The sequence below is a fragment of the Geotrypetes seraphini genome, chromosome 6 (assembly GCF_902459505.1).
Source record: "Geotrypetes seraphini chromosome 6, aGeoSer1.1, whole genome shotgun sequence".
In the NCBI taxonomy this organism is placed as follows: Eukaryota; Metazoa; Chordata; class Amphibia; order Gymnophiona; family Dermophiidae; genus Geotrypetes; species Geotrypetes seraphini.
Genome location: NC_047089.1, coordinates 640010 through 660720, shown reverse-complemented (window position 1 = coordinate 660720; position 20711 = coordinate 640010). Strand labels below are relative to the sequence as shown.

At 42.8% G+C, this 20711-nt stretch overlaps 1 protein-coding gene across 2 annotated transcripts in view; it reads left to right on the top strand.

The window, feature by feature from the left end:
• The first annotated feature begins 1244 nt into the window (after window positions 1-1244).
• LOC117362014 (FH2 domain-containing protein 1-like) overlaps window positions 1245-20711 on the top strand; it is a 122795-nt gene continuing 103328 nt past the window's right edge. Inside the window, exons 1-2 of one of the 2 annotated variants that reach the window (XM_033947730.1) lie at window positions 1245-1555; window positions 13494-14380. In XM_033947730.1, the coding sequence (XP_033803621.1) occupies window positions 13610-14380 (771 nt within the window). In that variant the 5' untranslated portion in view covers window positions 1245-1555; window positions 13494-13609. Of the gene's footprint in view, window positions 1556-1700; window positions 1721-13493; window positions 14381-20711 lie in introns of those variants that run through there. The other variant, XM_033947731.1, reaches the window with a different exon arrangement.

The following is a 20711-nucleotide window of genomic DNA, read 5'->3' as shown; positions in this document are numbered from 1 at the left end:
CATAAGGCATATGGGGAGAAAAGGGGAGAGAGGGGAGAAAGGATAGAGACATTGAAATACCTATGTGGTGTAACTGCACATGAGTCAAGTCTTTTTCATTTGAAAGGAAACTCTGCAATGAGAAAGCATAGGATGAAGTTAAGGGGTGATAGGCTCAGGAGTAATCTAAGGAAATATTTTTTTACAGAAAGGGTGGTAGATGCGTGGAACAGTCTCCCGGAAGAGGTGGTGGAGACAGAGACTGGGTCTGATTTGAAGAAAGCCTAGGATAGTCACGTGGGATCTCTTAGGGAGAGCAAGAGATATTGGATGGTGTGGATGACTAGATGGGCCATTTGGTCTTTATCTGCCATCATGCAAGTGTTAAGAGCCTTAGCCTATAGGGAGAGGAGAAGAGAGTGGACAGCATAGCTGGTTTTAAGAAAGGTTTGGACAAGTCTCTGGAGGAAAAGTCTATAGTCTGTTATTGAGGAAGACATGGGGGAAGCTACCGCTTGCCCTGAATCGGTAGTAAGGAATGTTCCTACTCCTTGGGTTTTGGCCAGGTATTAGTGACCTGATTGCCACCGTGATAATGGACTACTGGGCTTGATGGACCATTGGTCTGACCCAGTAAGGCTGTTCTTATGTACAGTGGATGGGCCATTTGGCCTTTATCTGCACTATAGACTTTATACTGCCCCTCTAGAATATCAATATACCTCCTTTGGGAGGGTTCAGAAGGGACAGATTGATACTGGACACTGGGGGTGGGGTTGAGGAATAGTGATCATTTGAAGTGTGGATGGAGAGCAGAGGGAGGCAAGGGGCCCTGGCCATTTGCTCAGTCTAGGCTACATTTCACATGATTTTAACAAAGAACCAATGTAACATAGTCCATGAGAGCAGATAAAGACCTGCATGACTCATGCAGTCTGCTCAATAGTCAAATCGTAATGGAACCACCTCATTACCATGTTCTCCTCTTCCCCCTGAAATATACAGCTCACAGTAAAAGATATGTCAGCACTATGACTTCTACACAGGTACCAGATAAAGATTTATTTATTTTGCCCTATCACAAAAATCATACCTAAAAGTCAATAGCAGAACTATCAAGGCAACATATCAAGCAGTCAGAGCTCTGCCCCAAAAGCTTTTCAGTTGTCTGTGCTGTCTTCATGCATTAAATGTATCCGTATAACACCTGCATATTAATGCCTTCCGGGTATTGGTGTATCATGTGCACAGGGCTCAGTTGTCTGTGCTGTCTTCCTGCTTTATATGCACGAGGCTGAAATGAAGATCGCTTGTCCGTGCTGTTCTCATGGCGTGCAGATGAGGATCAGATGCCTGCCACTTTATTTTGATTTCTGGATGGAGGAGCTAGCATTATAAACGTGTTTACTTTGCGGCTCTGCAGATTCATCACGGTCTGGGGAAGGGCTCGCCGTCGTCAGCTCTGGGTGTGTCTTTGCACAGGTGTAGGAGAGGGAAGGGAAGGAGTGATCCTTTGCTGGTTGAGTCCCATTCAGCGATGGTAACAGAAGGACTGGATTGCAGCGTGTTCTCCTCAGTAAGTCTCCTTGGCTGAAAAGGTGCATTTCAGAGGTGGGCTGGAGGGAGGGCAGAGGATTTCTCCCCTCGAGGTCTATGTAGTGGGAAGGGGAGAGATAGCCTTTATTAGGACAATTCTCTGCTCTTGTGGATGCTGTAGGAGGTTTAGCCTGGCAGGTGGGAGGTATTCAGAGCTGATTGACTGTTGATTCTCCCTTTTCTCTTTCTGGCCTGGGGAGGGCTACTTTGTGATTAGGCTGGTGGGATAACCTGCATGGCTTGATCCTCCAGTCCCAATTTCGTTTTGGGAACTTCCTGGCTTTTCATGATATGGCTGGGTGGGAGAGGCCACTTGCTAATACCTCTCTCTGTGTATATCAACTTCTGACAGGGAACATCACACCCAGTGATGATACCTGACTGTACAATCTGTATTTGTTGTCATCAGTTTCTGTGCTTGCTGTAATTATGTTGCAATTACCTCTTCTTGTCAGGCTTCAGTCTACTTATCATTTCTGAATTTCCTTCAGAATTGGCTTTAGCCAGCTCTTTTCCGCTTTTTGCTGGTCTTTGTTTATTTACAAACTCTAATATCCCACCTGAAACCTAAGAGGATCTATCTCCATCCCTGCACAGAAGTGTTGAGGACAGGGGGTTCAAGGAAGGTTTAGATAAATTCCTGAAGGATAAGGGGATTAAAGGGTACAGATAGATTTAGAGATAGGTTATAGGAAAAGGCAGGAACCACTTAACAGATCGTAGACCTGATGGGCCACTGCTGGGCGCGATGGACCTCTGGTCTGACCCAGCGGAGGCAACTCTTATGTTCTTAGGATTGGGACAAACTTGGCCCTGGGTCATTCTCTAAATTGCTTATAATATTAGACAAACACATTTTCTTGTAAGGAGAGAGTTTTGTCTTGGAATGGCATAGGTACCTTCGGTTTGCCAGAATGCTTGATATGGAGTCTCCATCCTTAAAGTCCCACATTTTCAGTAGAGGCAGAATATTTCTTTATTTCTTTATTGGAAAATCATGTAGCGTTATCTTATGATACTGTGATATTTGGAATGTCCATGAGAAAAAAGAGTCAGATATCATCGTGTAACAATAAACTTTTATTGATCATGACAGGAGTTGCCATCCAACATATTACTAATAATTGGAAAGATCACAGTAGACTTAATTTTAATTTCTGGTGGAATTCGTTGTGTCACTTATATAAAATGGAAAGATCACTGGCGGCACAGAATGGAAAGTATGAAAGTTTTATAAAAATATGGGAGCCATTAACATCTTTTTGTCATGATTAAATGCCATTTTTCTATTAATTATACACCACTTAGTGTTGAAAGAGGGGAAGGGTTTAATGGGAGGGTTTAGGATCTTATAATGAATAATGGGCTTAGAGGGAGGGTGGGGGGAGGGTTGCATTTATATTTATAAGATACAATGATAAGATGTTCAAGTGGTCTAATTAATAGTGTTTATTATGAATTCTGTACACTTGATGAAAGTTTAAAAATGAATAAAGAATAAAAAAAAAAAAAAAAAGATTAACCGCCTATAACTAGGCAGTTTTACAAAATACCAGTCAAATAAAAACCATATGAAACATGGTCTGGTTGGATGCATACGGGGTACTTTGCTCAACTTCTTGGACTCCTGAAGCTTATTTTGGTTCTCGCTTAGATTTTCCAAGTTGTGTTGAGACCAGTACATGACTGAGTGAGATCACTTTACATTTTAAACTATCCAGGGGAGGGGGGAGAGCTCTCTTGCCCAGGGTAGGATTAATTTGTCGAGGGCTCTTAAGCACACAAGTACACTGGGCCCCCTGCCCTGCCCCACCCCACCATGTGCCCAGGCGGAAACAGGAAGCTGCATTGGAGGGAAGCTTTGGCCAAGCAGCACCGCTTGCACAATTACAGTTCCCGTTGCCTCTCTTACCCGCATTGCTTGCTTGTCTTACTTTCTGTCGATGGGGGGGGGGGGGGGCACGTTGATGATCGATGCTGGAGGGGCCCATCGCCGTTTTGAAAAAACAATGTTGATGCCCTCCTTAATCGGGCCCCCCTGACCATTTCAGGGCCTAGGCAAGTGCCTACTTGGCCTATTGGTTAATCCTGCCCTGCTCTTGCCCTATCTTCCTTGGCTGCTGGTGGTTATATTTGGGTATTATTTGATCTGTGAAGGAGAGATTATTGATATTTGCACAATTTTTAAGCTTAGACAAACTGTTAGTTTTGCTTTATTTAATCTTTATTTTTGATTCTTGCATAGGAGCAGAGCCAGACGGTCTTTCTAGTCAGCCCTGCCAGGTGTCTATAGTTATAGCTGTCTCTCTGTCTACAACACACAAGTGACCTCGCTGCCTTTCTTTAGGGTTGTACAATCCATCTGTTGATTTTCATTTCATACATCCTCTCTCTTCTTTAATTCCTTGCTCTTTTTGTCTCTACTGCGTCCATCTGGAGTGCGTTCCAGAAGTCCACCACCTTACATTTTAGGTGTTTAATAGTTCTGGAAGCTTCTTGAGTCAAGAAGACTAGACTCAGGAGAGTCCTTGGACGTCGTGTACCTGGACTTCAGCAAAGCGTTTGACAGCGTCCCACACCGCAGGCTGCTGAACAAGATGAATTCTATGGGATTAGGAGAGACTCTAACTGCATGGGTTAAAGATTGGCTTAGTGGCAGACTTCAGAGGGTGGTGGTCAACGGTACCCTTTCTAAAATGTCAGAGGTGACCAGCGGAGTGCCACAGGGTTCGGTCCTGGGCCCACTCCTCTTCAACATATTCATTAGGGATCTGACTCAAGGGCTCCAAGGCAAGGTAACCTTATTCGCTGATGACGCCAAACTATGCAATGTAGTAAACGGCTATAATCTTCAGGATGCTATGGAGCAAGACCTGCGTACTTTAGAAAGTTGGTCCTTGATCTGGCAGCTGGGCTTCAACGCCAAGAAATGTAAGGTCATGCATCTCGGCAACGGAAATCCTTGCAGAACTTACACCCTGAATGGAGAAACTTTAGCCAGGACTACGGCAGAACGAGACTTAGGAGTAATCATCAGTGCTGACATGAAAGCAGCCACTCAAGTGGAGAAGGCTTCATCTAAAGCACGGCAAATGATAGGCTGTATCAAGAGAAGCTTCGTCAACAGGAAACCTGAAGTCATGATGCCACTGTACAGAGCCATGGTGAGACCGCATCTGGAATACTGTGTTCAATTCTGGAGGCCACATTACCGCAAGGATGTGCTCAGAGTTGAATCGGTTCAGCGGATGGCCACCAGGATGGTCTCGGGGCTAAAGGATCTCCCGTACGAAGAAAGACTGAGCAAATTGCAGCTCTACACTCTCGAGGAGCGTAGGGAGAGGGGAGACATGATTGAGACATTTAAGTACATCACGGGACGGGTAGAGGTGGAAGATGATATCTTTCTTCTCAGGGGACCCTCGACCACAAGAGGACATCCGCTCAAGCTCAGGGGAGGGAAGTTTCGTGGAGACACCAGGAAATACTTCTTCACGGAGAGAGTGATTGAGCATTGGAACGAGCTTCCAGTGCAGGTGGTCGAGGCGCGCAGCATCTCAGACTTCAAGAACAAATGGGATACCTATGTGGGATCCCTACGAGGTCATGCCAAGGGATAGGGTCACTAGGACTGAATGAGCGGGTCAGTAGATTTAAGAGGGTGGGTAAATAGTGTGGGCAGACTTGATGGGCTATGGCCCTTATCTGCCGTCATCTTTCTATGTTTCTATGTTTCTATGTTTCTAAATGTCCGTCCTCTGAGGTCTTCAAGTCTCTTCTTATTCTGGCATGAACCTCGTACTATTTGGTTGCTTCATGTCTTCATATATCCTTAGCAAAATATGGCTTCCAAGCTTGAAGACGGTTCTCCAAGTGAGGCATTATCACCTCTTCCCTTCTTCTAGCTATGTCTTTATGCAGCCAGGCATCCTTCTGGCTTTGACCACTACTTTGCCAGGTTGTTTTGCCACCTTAAGATCTTCAGACATGATCATGCCAGGGTAGCCTAAATTTGGTTGTTTTTGCTAGAAGGTGCACCAGGATATCCTGTTGATCAATTTCAGTTTGCTCAAGACAACCTTTGTGTAGACCATCTGGCCCAGGTTCTATAAATGGCACCGTTGTCGGTGGCTACCTTAAACAGCTGCTGATCGTGATGGCACCATTCATAGTATTGTGTCTTCAGAAAAGTTAGGCACCAGAAATGTAAGCAAGTTTTAAGTTTATTTAAAATTTGATTGATTGCCATTCAAGGTGATGCACAATTCTAAAAACAGTTTGACAATATACAGGGAAACAAAATTTCAAATATCAAATACATGACTTACAGGACCAATACGGAGTGAAGGGATGGATATACAATAATTGAAGGCAAATGAGACAATCAAGGAAAACTATGGAAGTGCTTTACAATGTCTAACACCACTTCCAGCATTAGGCATTGTAAAGTGTCTCTGTAAGCGTGATGCAGGTGCCTTTTGTTAAGGTGCTTGTAGGCGCCTACAGTTTTCTTCTTAAAATGTTGTTGTTTTTCAACTGGTAGGGCACCATTGAGCTAGAGAATGACACAGGGACAAATTTGTCCCTGTCCCATTCCTGTGAGCTCTGCCTTAACCGCACAAGCCTTGAAATCTTATGATTTTAAAGTGTTTAGGACAGAACTTGCAGGAATGGGGCAGGGACAGAATGGGAAAAATTTGTCCTCGTATCATTCTCTACTATGAGCCTCTGCATTTGTTTTTCCTAACCTAAGAGGTAGCCATTACAAAACGTATCTTCATCGGTAACTATCAACTGGTATAAAGGCAGTGAGCAGCAAAGCCCCTTGCTCTCATTTTAGAAAATGGTTAAATATCTTCCTGAATGATGCTATGTAATTCACTGTTGTTCAGTTTTTCTTCATAGTATTGCGGGTTCTAAATAAAATTTTGTTGTGTATAGACTAGGAGATCATAACATATCTTCTTTCCTCCCGTTTATATACGTACATGGGTGGGGGGAGTTTCCTCCTGCACCCAAAATGCATCACTTGTATCTTATTTAAAATTAACTAATTCAACAAAATGTACTAGAAATTCAGATATGTTCATCTTCCTGGACAGGACATTGGGGAAGATGAATTCCTGGTTGAGAACGTTGATTACTCAACTGCTCTTACCTTACCTTTAGGAAATCTTTGAAAACTCATCTATTTGATAATCCCGAATGCTGATGTAAATCTAAATTTATATATCTAAGATGGTGTTGTTTTTTTAAATAAGCTGTGCTTCCCTTTTTAAACTGATGCTGTATTTAATTATATTGAATCTATAATAGTTGCGACTGTGTGTTTTTCTGATATTGTATTTCTTAACAGAAATGTTTCAGTTTTCCTGCTGGTGGGGCGGTATACAAGAAAATAAATTATTATTTTTGCATTAATACGTAACTGCCAAGCTTTAGCCTCTGCTTCTAATGTTTATAGATCACTTCTGATGGTTTCCACTCTGTTGCCAATCTTTGTGTCATCAATAAACATAGAAACATAGAAATAGACGGCAGATAAGGGCCCTGCTAAAAACGTCGGCAATATTGCTGACAGAGACATTGAACATAATCCGTTTCAGGATCGATCCTGAGGCGCTTCACCACTTGCCTGTCTTCTGAGTGAATTCCATTAAACACCATCCTCTTTCATCGGCCAGTCAACCAATTTCTGATTTAGTTTATCCCCAGGATAGTCAAGTTATTTATAGACCTTCTATGAGGAACAGTATCAAAGGCTTTGCTGAAATCTACTGCATGCCTTGATTTCAGAGCTCATAATAGGTCAACGGGTCATGAGTGATGCATATTGGGAAGAATAACCCAAATCAGTTACCAGATGCTAGGATCTACCTTGGGGGTTAGCACCCAAGAAAGGGATCTGGATGCCATTGTAGATATTACAATGAAACCTTCTACCCAATGTGTGGCGGCAGCCAAAAAAGCAAACAAGATGTTGGGAATTATTAAAAAAGGGATGGTTAACAAGACTAAAGATATTATAATGCTTCTGTATCACTCCATGGTACGACCTCACCTGGAGTATTGAGTTCAATTCTGGTCTCCTTATCTCAAGAAAGATATAGCGGCACTAGAAAAGGTTCCAAGAAGAGTGACAAGATGATAAAGGGGATGGAAGTCCTCTTGTATGAGGAAAAACTAAAAAGGTTAGGGCTCTTCAGCTTGGAAAAGAGAAGGCTGAGGGGAGATATATTTGAAGTCTACAAAATCCTGAGTGGAGTAGAACGGGTACAAGTGAATTGAATTTTCACTCTGTCAGAAATTATAAAGACTAGGGGACACTTGATGAAACTGCAGGGAAATACTTTTAAAACCAATAGGAGGAAATATTTTTTTTCATTCAGAGAATAGTTAAGCTCTGGAACGCATTGCCAGAGGTTGTGGTAAAAGTGGATACCGTAGCTGGTTTTAAAAAAGTTTTGGACAAATTCCTGGAGGAAAAGTCTGTAGTCTGTTATTAAGACATGGGGGAAGCCTCTGGTTGCCCTGGATCAGTTGCATGGAATGTTGCTGGTCCTTGGGTTTTGGCCAGGTACTAGGGACCATGAGAACGGGCTGCTGGGCTTGATGGACCATTGGTCTGACCAAGTAAGGCTATTCTTCTGTTCTTATTGGATGGGTAATGTGGATCACAGGTTCATGACCCATTGACCCGTGATAAAATTGTATTTACCTGCTTCCTTGGGCTTGCCTTGCTATCTGGAGCTTAGCGGCCTGATGATTGCTGTAGTGTGTACTTGTAGCTTGACCCTCCTACAAAGCCCGTTGAATTGTGGCAGGGGAGTGGAGTGCTGCTGCTGCTGCTGCGGGAGGCTTGAGCTCTGTTGACTGCTGCAAGGAGATAATTTACCGCAGATCCATGAAGCTGCTACAGGAAATGCCTGCAAAACTTAGCCATACCCACAGGGAGAAAGAAAACCACAATAAGACGACTGAGCAGGTGTAGCCCAACCCCAATGTGGACTCCCCACTCCCCAGTAAAAACAAAATGACGGTTCTGTGCACTGGCGGCTGGGTGCAGCTTTGCAGAACTTGACAGATTGCAGGTAGGAATCCGATTGGCGGTCTGAGTTGAGATTGGGTGGGCCGGGGCTGTCCGGCCCTATGTGTATGAGTAGTGAAATATCAGTTGATATGTCTAAGAATGACTGACTGTAAACCATCTTAGATTTTTGGCTGGGCAGCTTGTGTAAATATTTTTGAAATTCATTTGAATGCGAGAGACACTTGGCGCATTTAGTGCGTGACATATTACGTTGCATTTTTCCTGAAATTGTTGAGGCTACTTCAATCATGCATGAGGGGGAGAAGAATAAGCTGATCAAGTGATTGGCTCAAGCAGATGCTACATATAATAGTGTGTGTCATTACCTACAATATCAAACCAAACTGTTTGATCGCTACTTTTCAGATGGGCACCCACTCGAACATTAGAGATACTCTCCCTATAGTATCGCTTTTTTCCTCATGGGTTCTGTCACCATTTGTCTGAGCAGAACCTCTTGAAAGGCATCCAAAATCTCTCTGCTTCTTTCCAGTCTGCATCTGGCAGGTTGAAATCCCCCAACAGGAGCACCTCCTCTTTCTTTCCAAGCTTTTGGATATCTGCAATCAGATCTTTATCAATTTGTTGCATTTGAGTTGGAGATCTGTAGACTACACCCACGTAGACAGAAGTTCCATCTTCTCTTTTCAGAGCGATCCATATCGCTGCTTCCTCTCCCCAGGTCCCTTGCATTTCAGTCACTTGGATATTGATCTTTACATAGAGAGCTACTCCACCTTTTTGACCATCTCTGTCCTTCCTAAAAAGATTATATCCCGGTATGTTTGCATCCCATCCATGTGATTCACTGAACCATGACTCTGTGATAGCGACAATATCTAGATCTGCCTCTAACATCAGGGCTTGCAGATCATGAACTTTGTTGCTTAGACTGCGAGCATTTGTGGTCATCGCTTTCCAGCGATAATCTCCTTTTTGTATAGGGGTTTTTTTTTCACTTCCCATTGCAATGCTAACAAGTGAGTTGCTAATATTGTATATGCTGCAGTCTTTACTACATCACATCTTGTCTTTTGCTGGGGGTGGCCTCTCTAATTGTCCTTCCTAAGTACGCCACCCCCACCTTCTAGTTTAAATGCCTAAAAACATTATCTAAATGATTCAATTACTACTGATATCTGATCAAAAGTTAGCTTTATTAGATTCCTCCTTAATGTTTGAACCTGAAATAAATAATGTGTTTAAGAAATGATTTTTTAAAAATCCGTTTGATCTTATTTCTATGAGAATTTTTGGTTTACTGGTGCACAATTGGACCATTACAGTTCTCTGTCTGGTAGTATTACAGATCTTTCATTGAAATGCTTTAAATTCCTGTAAAATACTGCTGCCAGATTAATATTTAAAATAGAAACATAGAAACATGGTTGCTGATAAAGGCCAAATGGTCCATCCAGTCTGCCCAGCAGTCGCATTTGTTATCGAGGCAATGTTGAACCAACAGCCCAGTACTAATATTATCTTATAATGGAACTTAGCAAGTAAAATATATTTTCCCCTTCCCACTGAGATGTGGTATAAAATACCCTTACTTGCCCCTGATCCATCTTTGCCATTAAAGGTCTTGCCCTAGGTCCCAGCTACTGGAGTTGCTGTTAAAACCTACTCCAGCTTATCCTGATCTGCCTTGCCATATACAGGGCACAGATGGTAGACATCCATCCGGCACGGACTACTTCTGCCCATCATGAATTAAATTATAGCTGTTGAGTTGTAAAATTATTATTTTTTTGTTTTGTTACTATTCTCTTTCTATGTAGGGATCCTTTGTGTCTCTTGTGCTTTTTTGAATCCCATCACTGTCTCCTGTCTCCCACCTCCACTAGGAGGGCATCCCAGTCCTCCTCCACCCTCTCTGTGAAAAAGTATTTATCTACCACTCTGTCACACGTCTCCTTCTCTGGAAAAGATTTGGGATCTTTTCCAGATAAGCCCCGCCAAAAAGTTAACCCCCGCCACCCCAAAAAAATTATAAAAAAGAGGCACGATCTGTAGAAAGTAAAGTGGGGGGGTTCCCCCCACGCCCCCCCCCCCTCCGTTGGAGCCCTTAAAAAAATGGTCGACTGTTTATCCTATTTTTTTATAATGTTAAGTTTCATATCCTCTTTTTTATAATCTTTTTTGGGTGCTCCGACAGGGGGGGGCGTGGGGGGGAACCCCCCCACTTTACTTTATACACATTGCACCGCGTTGTGGGGCCGTTGTGCTGAGAACTTCACTGGTTAAGGTTGCGTGCGCTGGCAAAAGGTGGCAGGGCTTAACTTTCGGCGCATCCACTTTTTCCATTAGTGGCGGGGCTTATCTGGAAAAGATCCAAGATTTGTTTTGTAGGTAATACCATAATATACATAAACGTCTAACTTGTATCTTTTCTATTCCTTCTTTCCTCTGGGGTATACGTGTTCAGGTCTTCAAGTCTTTTGGCACAATCCCGATATGATTTTTTGTCACCTTCTTCTGGACCAGAAATGGGACAGACCGAAGGTCCTTCAAGCCCAGTTTCCTATTTCCAACAATGGCCAATCCAGGTCCCAAGTAGCAAAACAGCAGTGGATTTCACCAAGCCTATAGACTTCTCTTTTAGGAAATTATCCAAACCTTTTTTAAACCCTGTTAAGTTAACTGATTTCACCACATTCTCCAGCAACAAATTCTAGAGTTTAATTACACATTGTCTTTAGCAAGATATGGCTTCCAGAAATGAACACAATATTCCAAGAGGGGCCTCATCAGTGACAAGAGTCACTACTGGCGGTTTCTCTCTATGCAGCTCGGAGTTCTTCTTGCTTCAGTCACTGCTTTGCCACATTTGGCTTGAGATACTTGAACACTATCACTCCAAGGTCCCTTTCCTGATCTGTATAGATCAGCTTCTCACCCCCTAGCACAAAACACTCCTTTTGGATTTTTTTTACTCCCCGAGCGCATCACACTGTACTAATTCGATTAAATTCTAATTGCCAAACATTAGACCATTCTTCTAGCACACATCCTCTATCCAATTCTCTGGTCATCCAGTCAAAGAAAGCAATTGGATTCATTTGGCTCACTTTTTCACTTGTTGAAACCATGTTGACTTGGCTCTAGTAACCTGTTGGATTTCAGAGTCCTTCAGCAGAGCTTCCATTATTTTTCTACCCGCTTAAGTGAAATTTACCGACCTGTAGTTTCCGACTTCTCTGTTACTAATTTTGCGAAGAAAGATCACATTTTGTTCTCCAATCCCACGGAACCTCTCCTTTTGAGAGAACCTGCAAGAACTTCTATTGAGCAAGCTTAGAAGTCTAGGATGGATTTCATCTGAGCCCATGACTTTGTCCACGTCTAGTTTTTCAAGTTGTTTGTAAAAACTTTCTTCTATGAACATTGTGATATGCACTCCATTCTTATAGTCCAGCAACTGTGGTCCTTCTCCAGACTTATTTGACTTGTCATAACAATGATATCAAATTAACCCTTAAATATGCTTTAAACTGCTTATTGTCCTTGATAGGCAGTGTACCAATCAAACCTTGGTTAGCGAATAACGTGGTAACGTGCAAGACGAGCAAAACATTTTATTAAATTTTAATTTGATAACTGAGCGTTGTCTTGCAGTACTAGCACATAGATGCACATCAAGTCATGTACACACAATATTCGTGTGGTGTGGGGCAGTGGTTAACGTTACAGCCTAGGCATCCTCGGGTTGTGGGTTCAAACCCACGCTGCTCCTTGTGACCCTGGGCAAGTCACTTAATCCCTCCATTGCCCCAGGTACATTAGATAGATTGTGAGCCCACAGACAGGGAAAGATGCTTGAGTACCTGAATAAATTCATGTAAACCGTTTTGAGCTCCCTTGGGAGAACGGTATAGAAAATTAAATTTTAAAACCCCAAAAAAACATGCGTCACGTTGCATTGCTGAGCCTGGCTGAACCCACAGTTCAAGCGCACACAACATAAGCACCTCTCGCGCTGAGCGTGGCTGGACATAATAAAAGCATCATACCCAATTCACCTGCAGTTCAAGTGCGCATATCGGCCACAATTCTATTCAAAAGTAAAGTGCAGCTTATTTGTTCTACTGTTTATATATTTTTATTTTGTACAGAGTTTCCATTATTTCCTATGGTGAAATTTGCTTTGGATTACAAGCATGCTTCCGGAATGAATTATGCTTGCAAACCAAGGTTTTGCTGTAGTTTTATCTTATTTATCTATAATTCTTTACTGTTTTAATGTTTCTGAAAGACTAAAAAATAATTTCTAGATTTCTGAGCCATTTTGTGGGGGATGGGAGGTAGTGACTAATTTTCAATAGTTTTGGGACTCCCTGTGTGTCCAGTATAGAAAGCCTCCTGTAGCAAACTGCCTCAGGGATTATGGATTAGGCTGCCAATCCAGTCCTGGTTTCTCCATATACACTGACAGAGAAATAGCAAAGTGGCCAAAAACCTTGAAAGCCTGGATTACAATCCTGCTTCTCCCACACTGATGGCTCTTTTGACTTTGAGCATGTTTCACCCTCTGTTGCCTCAGGCACAGTTCAGACTATACATTCCCTTGTACAGTGAAATAACTCCTACATGTGAATGTAACTCACCTTTAGCCTGGATTTGGAAAAGATGAGTAATAAACCTAAAATCCGAATCCAAGGATTAAATTGGTCTTTGAGTTGACCTAAATGAGCTGGCAACATTTTATTATGAATGGTATCGCTGATATGCTGTTCCATTTCAAGCAGGTATGGAGGAGTAATCTATATTTTTGTCTGGTTTTCTCACAAAGGAAATAACTGTCTCTCTTTCTTTCTTATTCCCCTAGTTATCTCACACCTAAGGAGTTGACAGACTTGACCTCCTGGTTATCTTCTGGCTCGTCAGTCTTTGCGAGATGCTGATCTTCTCTTTCCATGGGCTCTGTGGTCTTGACCAACTCGGATGCACTCTTTTGAGAGAGAGATGAAAGGTGGTATAATTGTAACCATGGTGACAGTGAAGAGCCCTGTTTCCAGCCCCCCAATTTCTCCTAAGGCACGTGAAGATGCTTCTTTACCTGTTGCACCTCAGACACTGATTCTTCCTTCATCATCCTTTCCTGAAGGTGATGATGCTCTGCCACCTCCTCCCCCACCACAATCAATTTCTCTGCCTCTATCTCTTAATTGTGAGTTTGCCTGGCCGCCGCCACCCCCACCACCACAGCAACCTCCTCCTCCCATGAATAACTGTGGCATTGGCTCCCTCCCTCCTCCACTTCCTCCTTCTCCTCCACCTCTACCTCCACCTCCTCCTCCAAATAACTATGGCATGGGCTGTATCTCGCCACCATCCTCTCCCCCTCCCCCAAACCCACCCCCATCAAAACTACCATCCTTAAGTACTGGACTGGCTTGGCCAACTGCTCCTCCTCCTCCACCTCCTCCTCCTCCTTTCACTGGTTGCCAATTAAGTCAACCCCTAACTCCAAACAAGGAACTAAAACAAGGTGGAAATATCCGTCGCTCCAAATTGCGGAACTTTAACTGGGATGCTATCCCTGAAGAGAAGGTTAGGGGTAAGCAGAACATCTGGACTGTGCGAAGGTCAAGTGATGACTTCCAGCTGGATGTGCAGCGTATGGAGGAACTCTTCAGTCGGCGGGAGGAGCTGAGCAAGGCTGGTGCGAGACGCAGCTTCCGCAGGTCTTCTCTTGGACCCTCAGGGTGCATGGTAAGTGTCCAGTACCACCTTGAAACGCAGTGTTTTGGTTTTTTTTGTAAAGAATCTAATTACCCTGTTTCCAAAGCAGTAACACAGCTTTGCCTTCATTAATGATACTCTCTGTGTTTGCTCCAGGCTTTCTTGAATGCCAATATTGTTTTTTTGCTTTGAGAAACAAGAATTCTTGTATCCATTCCAACCTTAGTAATTGAACTGTCCTTCAGCCTTAGAATTCTAGAGGCACTTTCACTCCAGAATATTTAAATTTATATCCTGTCCATCACAAAATGTCTCCTGCAGCTAATGTTTGTCAAGACTTCGATCTTTATGTCCAAGATAAGTACACTAATATGTTTTCTCTTTATAATTATGCTGTTATAGTTAAAACAATTGTGGCATTTAGTGACTTTATATCAAATATGACAAAGGAGTTTTTATGACCAGTGAGGTGGGGTTTTTTTTGTCTCTTATGACAGCATAAATATCGGAAGTACGTTACCAGCAGTGGAGGTTCAATTTTGGCCTTCACAGAGTTTTGTGCAGCACCAAGTTTTGTGTTTGTTTTTTTTCTCCCTTTTCTGTTGGAAGTCTTTGATCTTTTTTTCTTTTCTTTTTTTCTTTATTGAATGGTTTATGTGGTAGTTTATTTTGATCCATTCAGCCATTGGTTAAGAAGTGCAATTCATGTAGCTAATGGACATATCAAAAAACAAAAAAACTGTAGAGAGATGTACAAGGTGCAGGAATTAATTATTTTATCTATGTTGGTTTTATGACTTTTATTTAATAGTTTCCAAAGGTAGATTCTTCTTCTCGTGCATACTGGACCCAACACGGTACGTGGTTCAAAAAACACTTCTTCCTCAGGGGTCCAGATTGTTCAATGCATAGATAATCAAAAAATCCAATGGATGAATACAACAAAATCTCAAACAACCTGAGCGTGAAACTCTGAGTGCTGCACTGTGAAATGTTTTTTCTGGTAGTTTATTTTGATCCATTCCGCCATTGGTTAAGGAAGGCAAGTCATGCAGCTAATGCACATATCAAAATATCACAGTGAAACCCTCTAATGTAGAACAAACGTAAAATGGCAGAAACAAATCCCAAATAAAGGCAAAGCAGAAGCTGCCACAAACAAATCACAGCACAAAAGGGTCCCTTTTACAAAGCTGCAGTAACAAGTCCCGCCTGGCAAATGCGATTAAGCCCATTCACTTGCTTTAGACTTTGTTGCATTTGCTGCACCGGGGCTTTGTGAAAGGGATCACTGAAAAGAGCCTAACGTATAAATAATAATCCACTTTTTTCAGATGGGCTTTTCTGTTAATTGTGCTATGCTCGGTTTCAGATGTTCGTTTATACTCTCAAAGGTGAAGCTGGTGCTTTTAAAAATGCCTCTAGGGGTTTTTGCATTTAGTTAACTTTATCCCTCCTGCGTAGCGCAGGTTTTAGCGCCAGCAGTGGCGGAAACTGCTCTGACTCTGACACTCAAAGGAATTTTCTGAGCGTGACCGCCATTGCCAGAGCTAAAACCCATGCAAGGGGGGGGGGGGGTGTTTGAAGAAATTCACCCCAGATGGTGTATAGTGTGTATATACTGGATGTAGGCAATACAGAATACAATCGGTTGTTCTAATAGCAGCACATGTGTACCGTTATAAAGGCAAGGGCATAACTGGGTTCTCGCGTTCTACCTACTCTTAGAGAACTCTTAAACCCATGCACTGAACTTTTTATTTTGATTGCCATGGCTGAAAATTGAACTCTTCTACGTTGTCCGTACAGTACGAGCCATGTATTCTTTTGAAGAGATCTTATGAATGTCTTTCTCCAGAAGGTAGCATCTTGGAGTGATGATTACTTGCCTTTTCACTTATTTATTTTAACTTCTCCAAAGCTTTCCCAAATATTTTCTTTCTCAAGGGACCCTCGGCCACAAGAGGGCACCCGCTCAAACTCGGGGGCGGAAAATTTCATGGCGACACCAGAAAGTATTTCTTCACAGAGAGAGTGGTTGATCATTGGAACAAGCTTCCAGTGCAGGTGATCGAGGCAAACAGCGTGCCAGACTTTAAGAATAAATGAGATACCCATGTGGGATCCCTACGAGGGTCAAGATAAGGAAATTGGGTCATTAGGGCATAGACAGGGGGTGGGTTAGCAGAGTGGGCAGACTTGATGGGCTGGAGCCCTTTTCTGCCATCATCTTCTATGTTTCTATATTGGCTGTCTTGGGATTCTTATTGATGATCATCACTAGTTCTTCCCTTTCAAAATTGTTTAGATCTTGGTACCCTAGAAGTGTGTTTTTGTTTTGTTGGTTTTCTTTTTGAATTAAAGTGTAGAAATTTACACTTTTCCCAGGTCCCTTTTTGTGATTTCAGTGTCTGGTTGGGGCTTTGGCACAGGCTGGGTGTGGTATATCTAGCTGGGGTGGTTTTTTGTTTTTCCACAGATTAGATGTGACGGAAGGAAGATTTCCTGTCTGCCACATGTGCTTTCTTATTTGCAGTCTGGAAGTAGGTTGGATTGTTCCCAGTTTTAGGCATGCGAGGGTGTATTGACAGAACCAGTTCTATTTGCTGAAAGTTGTCTGGTCTGTAAGGCAGGCGTGCATGGTGTAGGACGCATCTCCATGGGCCTCTCGGACTCTGAAATGCTGGGCACCCAAAGCTCAGGATTCATGCCTCGTATTACAGAGCAGGAGACTGAAATGCAAATGATCTTTCTTTAAAATGAGATGGAATTACGAAGAAGTAGCGGCAGTGGAACAGTATTTGCTGCATTTCATAAAGTTTGGTGTTTATTAAAAGTCTTATTGTTTAACTAATGAGTGACTTTTATGGAAACCTGGCTCTTAAACGTGCCTTACGGGGTAGGGGACATATTGTATTGTACTGTATTTGTAAATACGAGCCTGACTCGATAGATGGCCATAACACGGGGCTGGTAGGGCCCGCGTTGTCACCTATCGAGACCAGGAGAGGGGGTTAGCGCGGTGTGGGGAGGTGGGGACCTCCGGACGAGGGGATTGAGTGCTGATAACTTCTGTTGAGAGAATTTAAAGTGATTGATTGGAGGGAGAGGGGCAGCATAAGGGATTCTGAGGGGGTTGAAAAGCCGGGACCTCGGAGGACGCAGGACTTACCTGGTCCTCTGAGGCGGCTTTTCCCGCCCACCCGCCCCTGTTGATTGCCAGTGGGGTACCTTGGGAGAGCAGTTATCTCAGCTACTGGTGGCTGGGCTCATCAGGGGATGAGTGGCAGGCTGGCTGGAAGCTGTGCCTTTGGGTCAGGTGACATGGAGTTACATGCCACCCACCAGATTCTTGCTGACATGGCTGGGTCAGGGGCTATAAGTGTTATGAGGCTTATTTTTAGTAGCTCGGGAATATTCTTACTGTTATGCTTTGAAATTGTTATGATTGCCAATAAATAGAGCTGCAGCTATTCACCCAAGAAGAGAGTTGTGTGGTAATTATATTATGCACTAACTATTAAACCAAAGCAAAAGATGTTTATCTTGCAATACAGAAAGTGAAACAATTCTTTTTAAATGATTTTTATACTATATTTGTTTGTTTTTGTTGGAGAAGAGCCTCAGGAGCAAGTTGTACCCACAATGGGTTTTAAGAACATAAGCAATGCCTCCGCTGGGTCAGACCTGAGGTCCATCGTGCCCAGCAGTCTGCTCACGCGGTGGCCCAACAGGTCCAGGACCTGTGAAGTAATCCTCTATCTCTACCCCTCTATCCCCTTTTCCAGCAGGAAATTGTTCAATCCTTTCTTAAACCCCAGTACTATACTCTGCCCTATTACGCCTTCTGGAAGCGCATTCCAGGTGTCCACCACACGTTGGGTAAAGAAGAACTTCCTAGCATTCGTTTTGAATCTGTCCCCTTTCAACTTTTCCAAATGCCCTCTTGTTTTTTTATGTTCTGAAAGTTTGAAAAATCTGTCCCTCTCTACTCTCTTTAAGCCCTTCATAATCTTGTAAGTCTCTATCATATCCCCTCTAAGTCTTCTCTTCTCCAGGGAAAAGAGACCCAGTTTCTCCAATCTCTCAGCATATGAAAGGCTTTCCATTCCTTTTATCAGACGTGTCGTCCTCTGAACCCTCTCGAGTATTGCCATATCCTTCTTAAGGTACAGCGACCAATATTGGACGCAGTACTCCAGATGCGGATGCACCATCGCCCGATACAACGGCAGGATAACTTCTTTCGTTCTGGTTGTAATACCCTTCTTGATTATACCTAGCATTTTATTCGCTCTCTTAGTGGCCGCTGCGCACTGTGCCTTCGGCTTCATTGTCATGTCCACCTTTACCCCCAAGTCCCTTTCTTGGGTACTCTCATTTAATAAGATGACCTCCCATCATGTAGTTGTACCTTGGGTTTCTGCTTCCCACATGTAATACTTTACATTTCTCAATGTTGAACTTCATCTGCCATCTCGTCGCCCATTCCCCTAGTTTGCTCAAGTCCCTTTGCAATTCTTCGCAGTCCTCTTTAGTCCGAGCTCCACTAAATAGTTTGGTGTCATCCGCAAATTTTATTATCTCACACTTCGTCCTTGTTTCTAGATCATTTATAAATATATTGAATAGCAGCGGCCCGAGCACCGAGCCCTGTGGGACACCACTCGTGACCCACAGGGCTCGGTGCTCGGGCCGCTGCTATTCACCAATCACATGGAAAGGACTCGACATAACAAAAGCACAGAAAGCAAAATTAATAAAAATGGCTCTATCGAACCCCTTAGGTTCTATAGAATTAAGTCTGAAGATCCATCTCTGCTCTTTTTGGGCTAACTTTTTTTTTTTTTTTTTTTTTTTTTTTTTAAATCCCCACCTCTCCTCCCCATCTGTACAACATCTAAAATGATGGCTTTTAACAAAAAAAATTCATGATTATTATTCTTGCAATGTTACACTAGGGGTGCTGACAAGACCCCCCCCCCTAGTAATATTACTCTTGTGCTCATTAAGGCGGATGTTGAACTGTCTAGATGTTTGCCCAACATAAATTAGATTACAGGGGCATGTGATCACATATATAACCCCAATGGACTTACAAGTCGTAAGTCCATATTTCTTCTTATCAAACGGATTTTGAAAAACAGCAGTGTGGTCCATAATTTTACACAACTGACATAAGCCACAGCTACAGTGGCCTGGATGCCACTCTCTGAAGATGGAGCATTGATGGGCAGTGCAGCCGGACACTAACTCTTGAGGATTTTTTTGTCCTATGGTAAGCAATTCTGAGATTTTGATCTTTAAATCTACCAGTGATTTTTCAACATCTGCCAATGGTTTTTTGTTTTGTTTTTAATTCTTGAAACAGTATAACTGTTTTGAGCATATGTCAAAAACGCAAGTGATATTACTGTTCTGTTCAGGTGTATCCTTGATTGGTTTTGAAGATAATAATAGATCCCAATTATTATATAAAGCTCTCTTAAAGGCTGCATTGATGAATTTTGTCGGGTAGCCTCTCTGGAGAAATCTTTTTTTTTTTTTTTTTTTTTTTTTTCATTTCGGTGGATTGATTTTTGAAATCTTCTACAGACGAGCATATCCTTAATCTCAAGAATTGAGAATACGGAAGATTTTCATAAAGCCAACAGGTGAAAAATGGAGTTCCTGTCAGTTTCCTTTCTGTATATATTTATGTGGAACTCTATTATTTTGCCAACTGACTTTAACATCCAGAAATGAAATCTCCAAACGGTCATACTTGTATACGTGAATTTAACCTTAGCATGGCAAGAATTAATGTATGAAATTTTTTATTTTTTTTTTGTTCCTCGCTAGTATCTGTCCAGATAAAAAAAAGATGTCATCTATATAGAAACATAGAAGATGACGGCAGATAAGGGCCATAGCCCATCAGGTCTGCCCACTCTACTGACCCACCCCCAAGTCTCCTATCCTAGGGATCCTACTCCTGGTGACAGGTTCCCTTGGCTTAACCCTCTAAGGCACTGTTCTTCAACTGCCGGTCCACAGGAAATTTCTGCCGGACCGTGCAAGGCCGGCAAGATTGATGAAGTTCAATTTCCTGCCGGGTCCGCACAGGACCGGCAAGATCGACGAGATGTTTTTAGTTGGTCCGCGCTGGGCAGGAGATATCATGGGGAGATATCATGGGGAGCTTTCTCCCCTCTGCAGCTCTCCTTTACTTCTCACCGCAGCAATTCACAAAGGCAGCCTTGGGGCTTTTGCTGAGTCGCGGCTGCCTCTGATGATGCAACTTCCTCTTTCCTCAGAGGTGGCGCGACCCAACAAAGGACCTGAGGCTGCCTTCCTGAATCGCTGCACTGGGAAGTAAGAA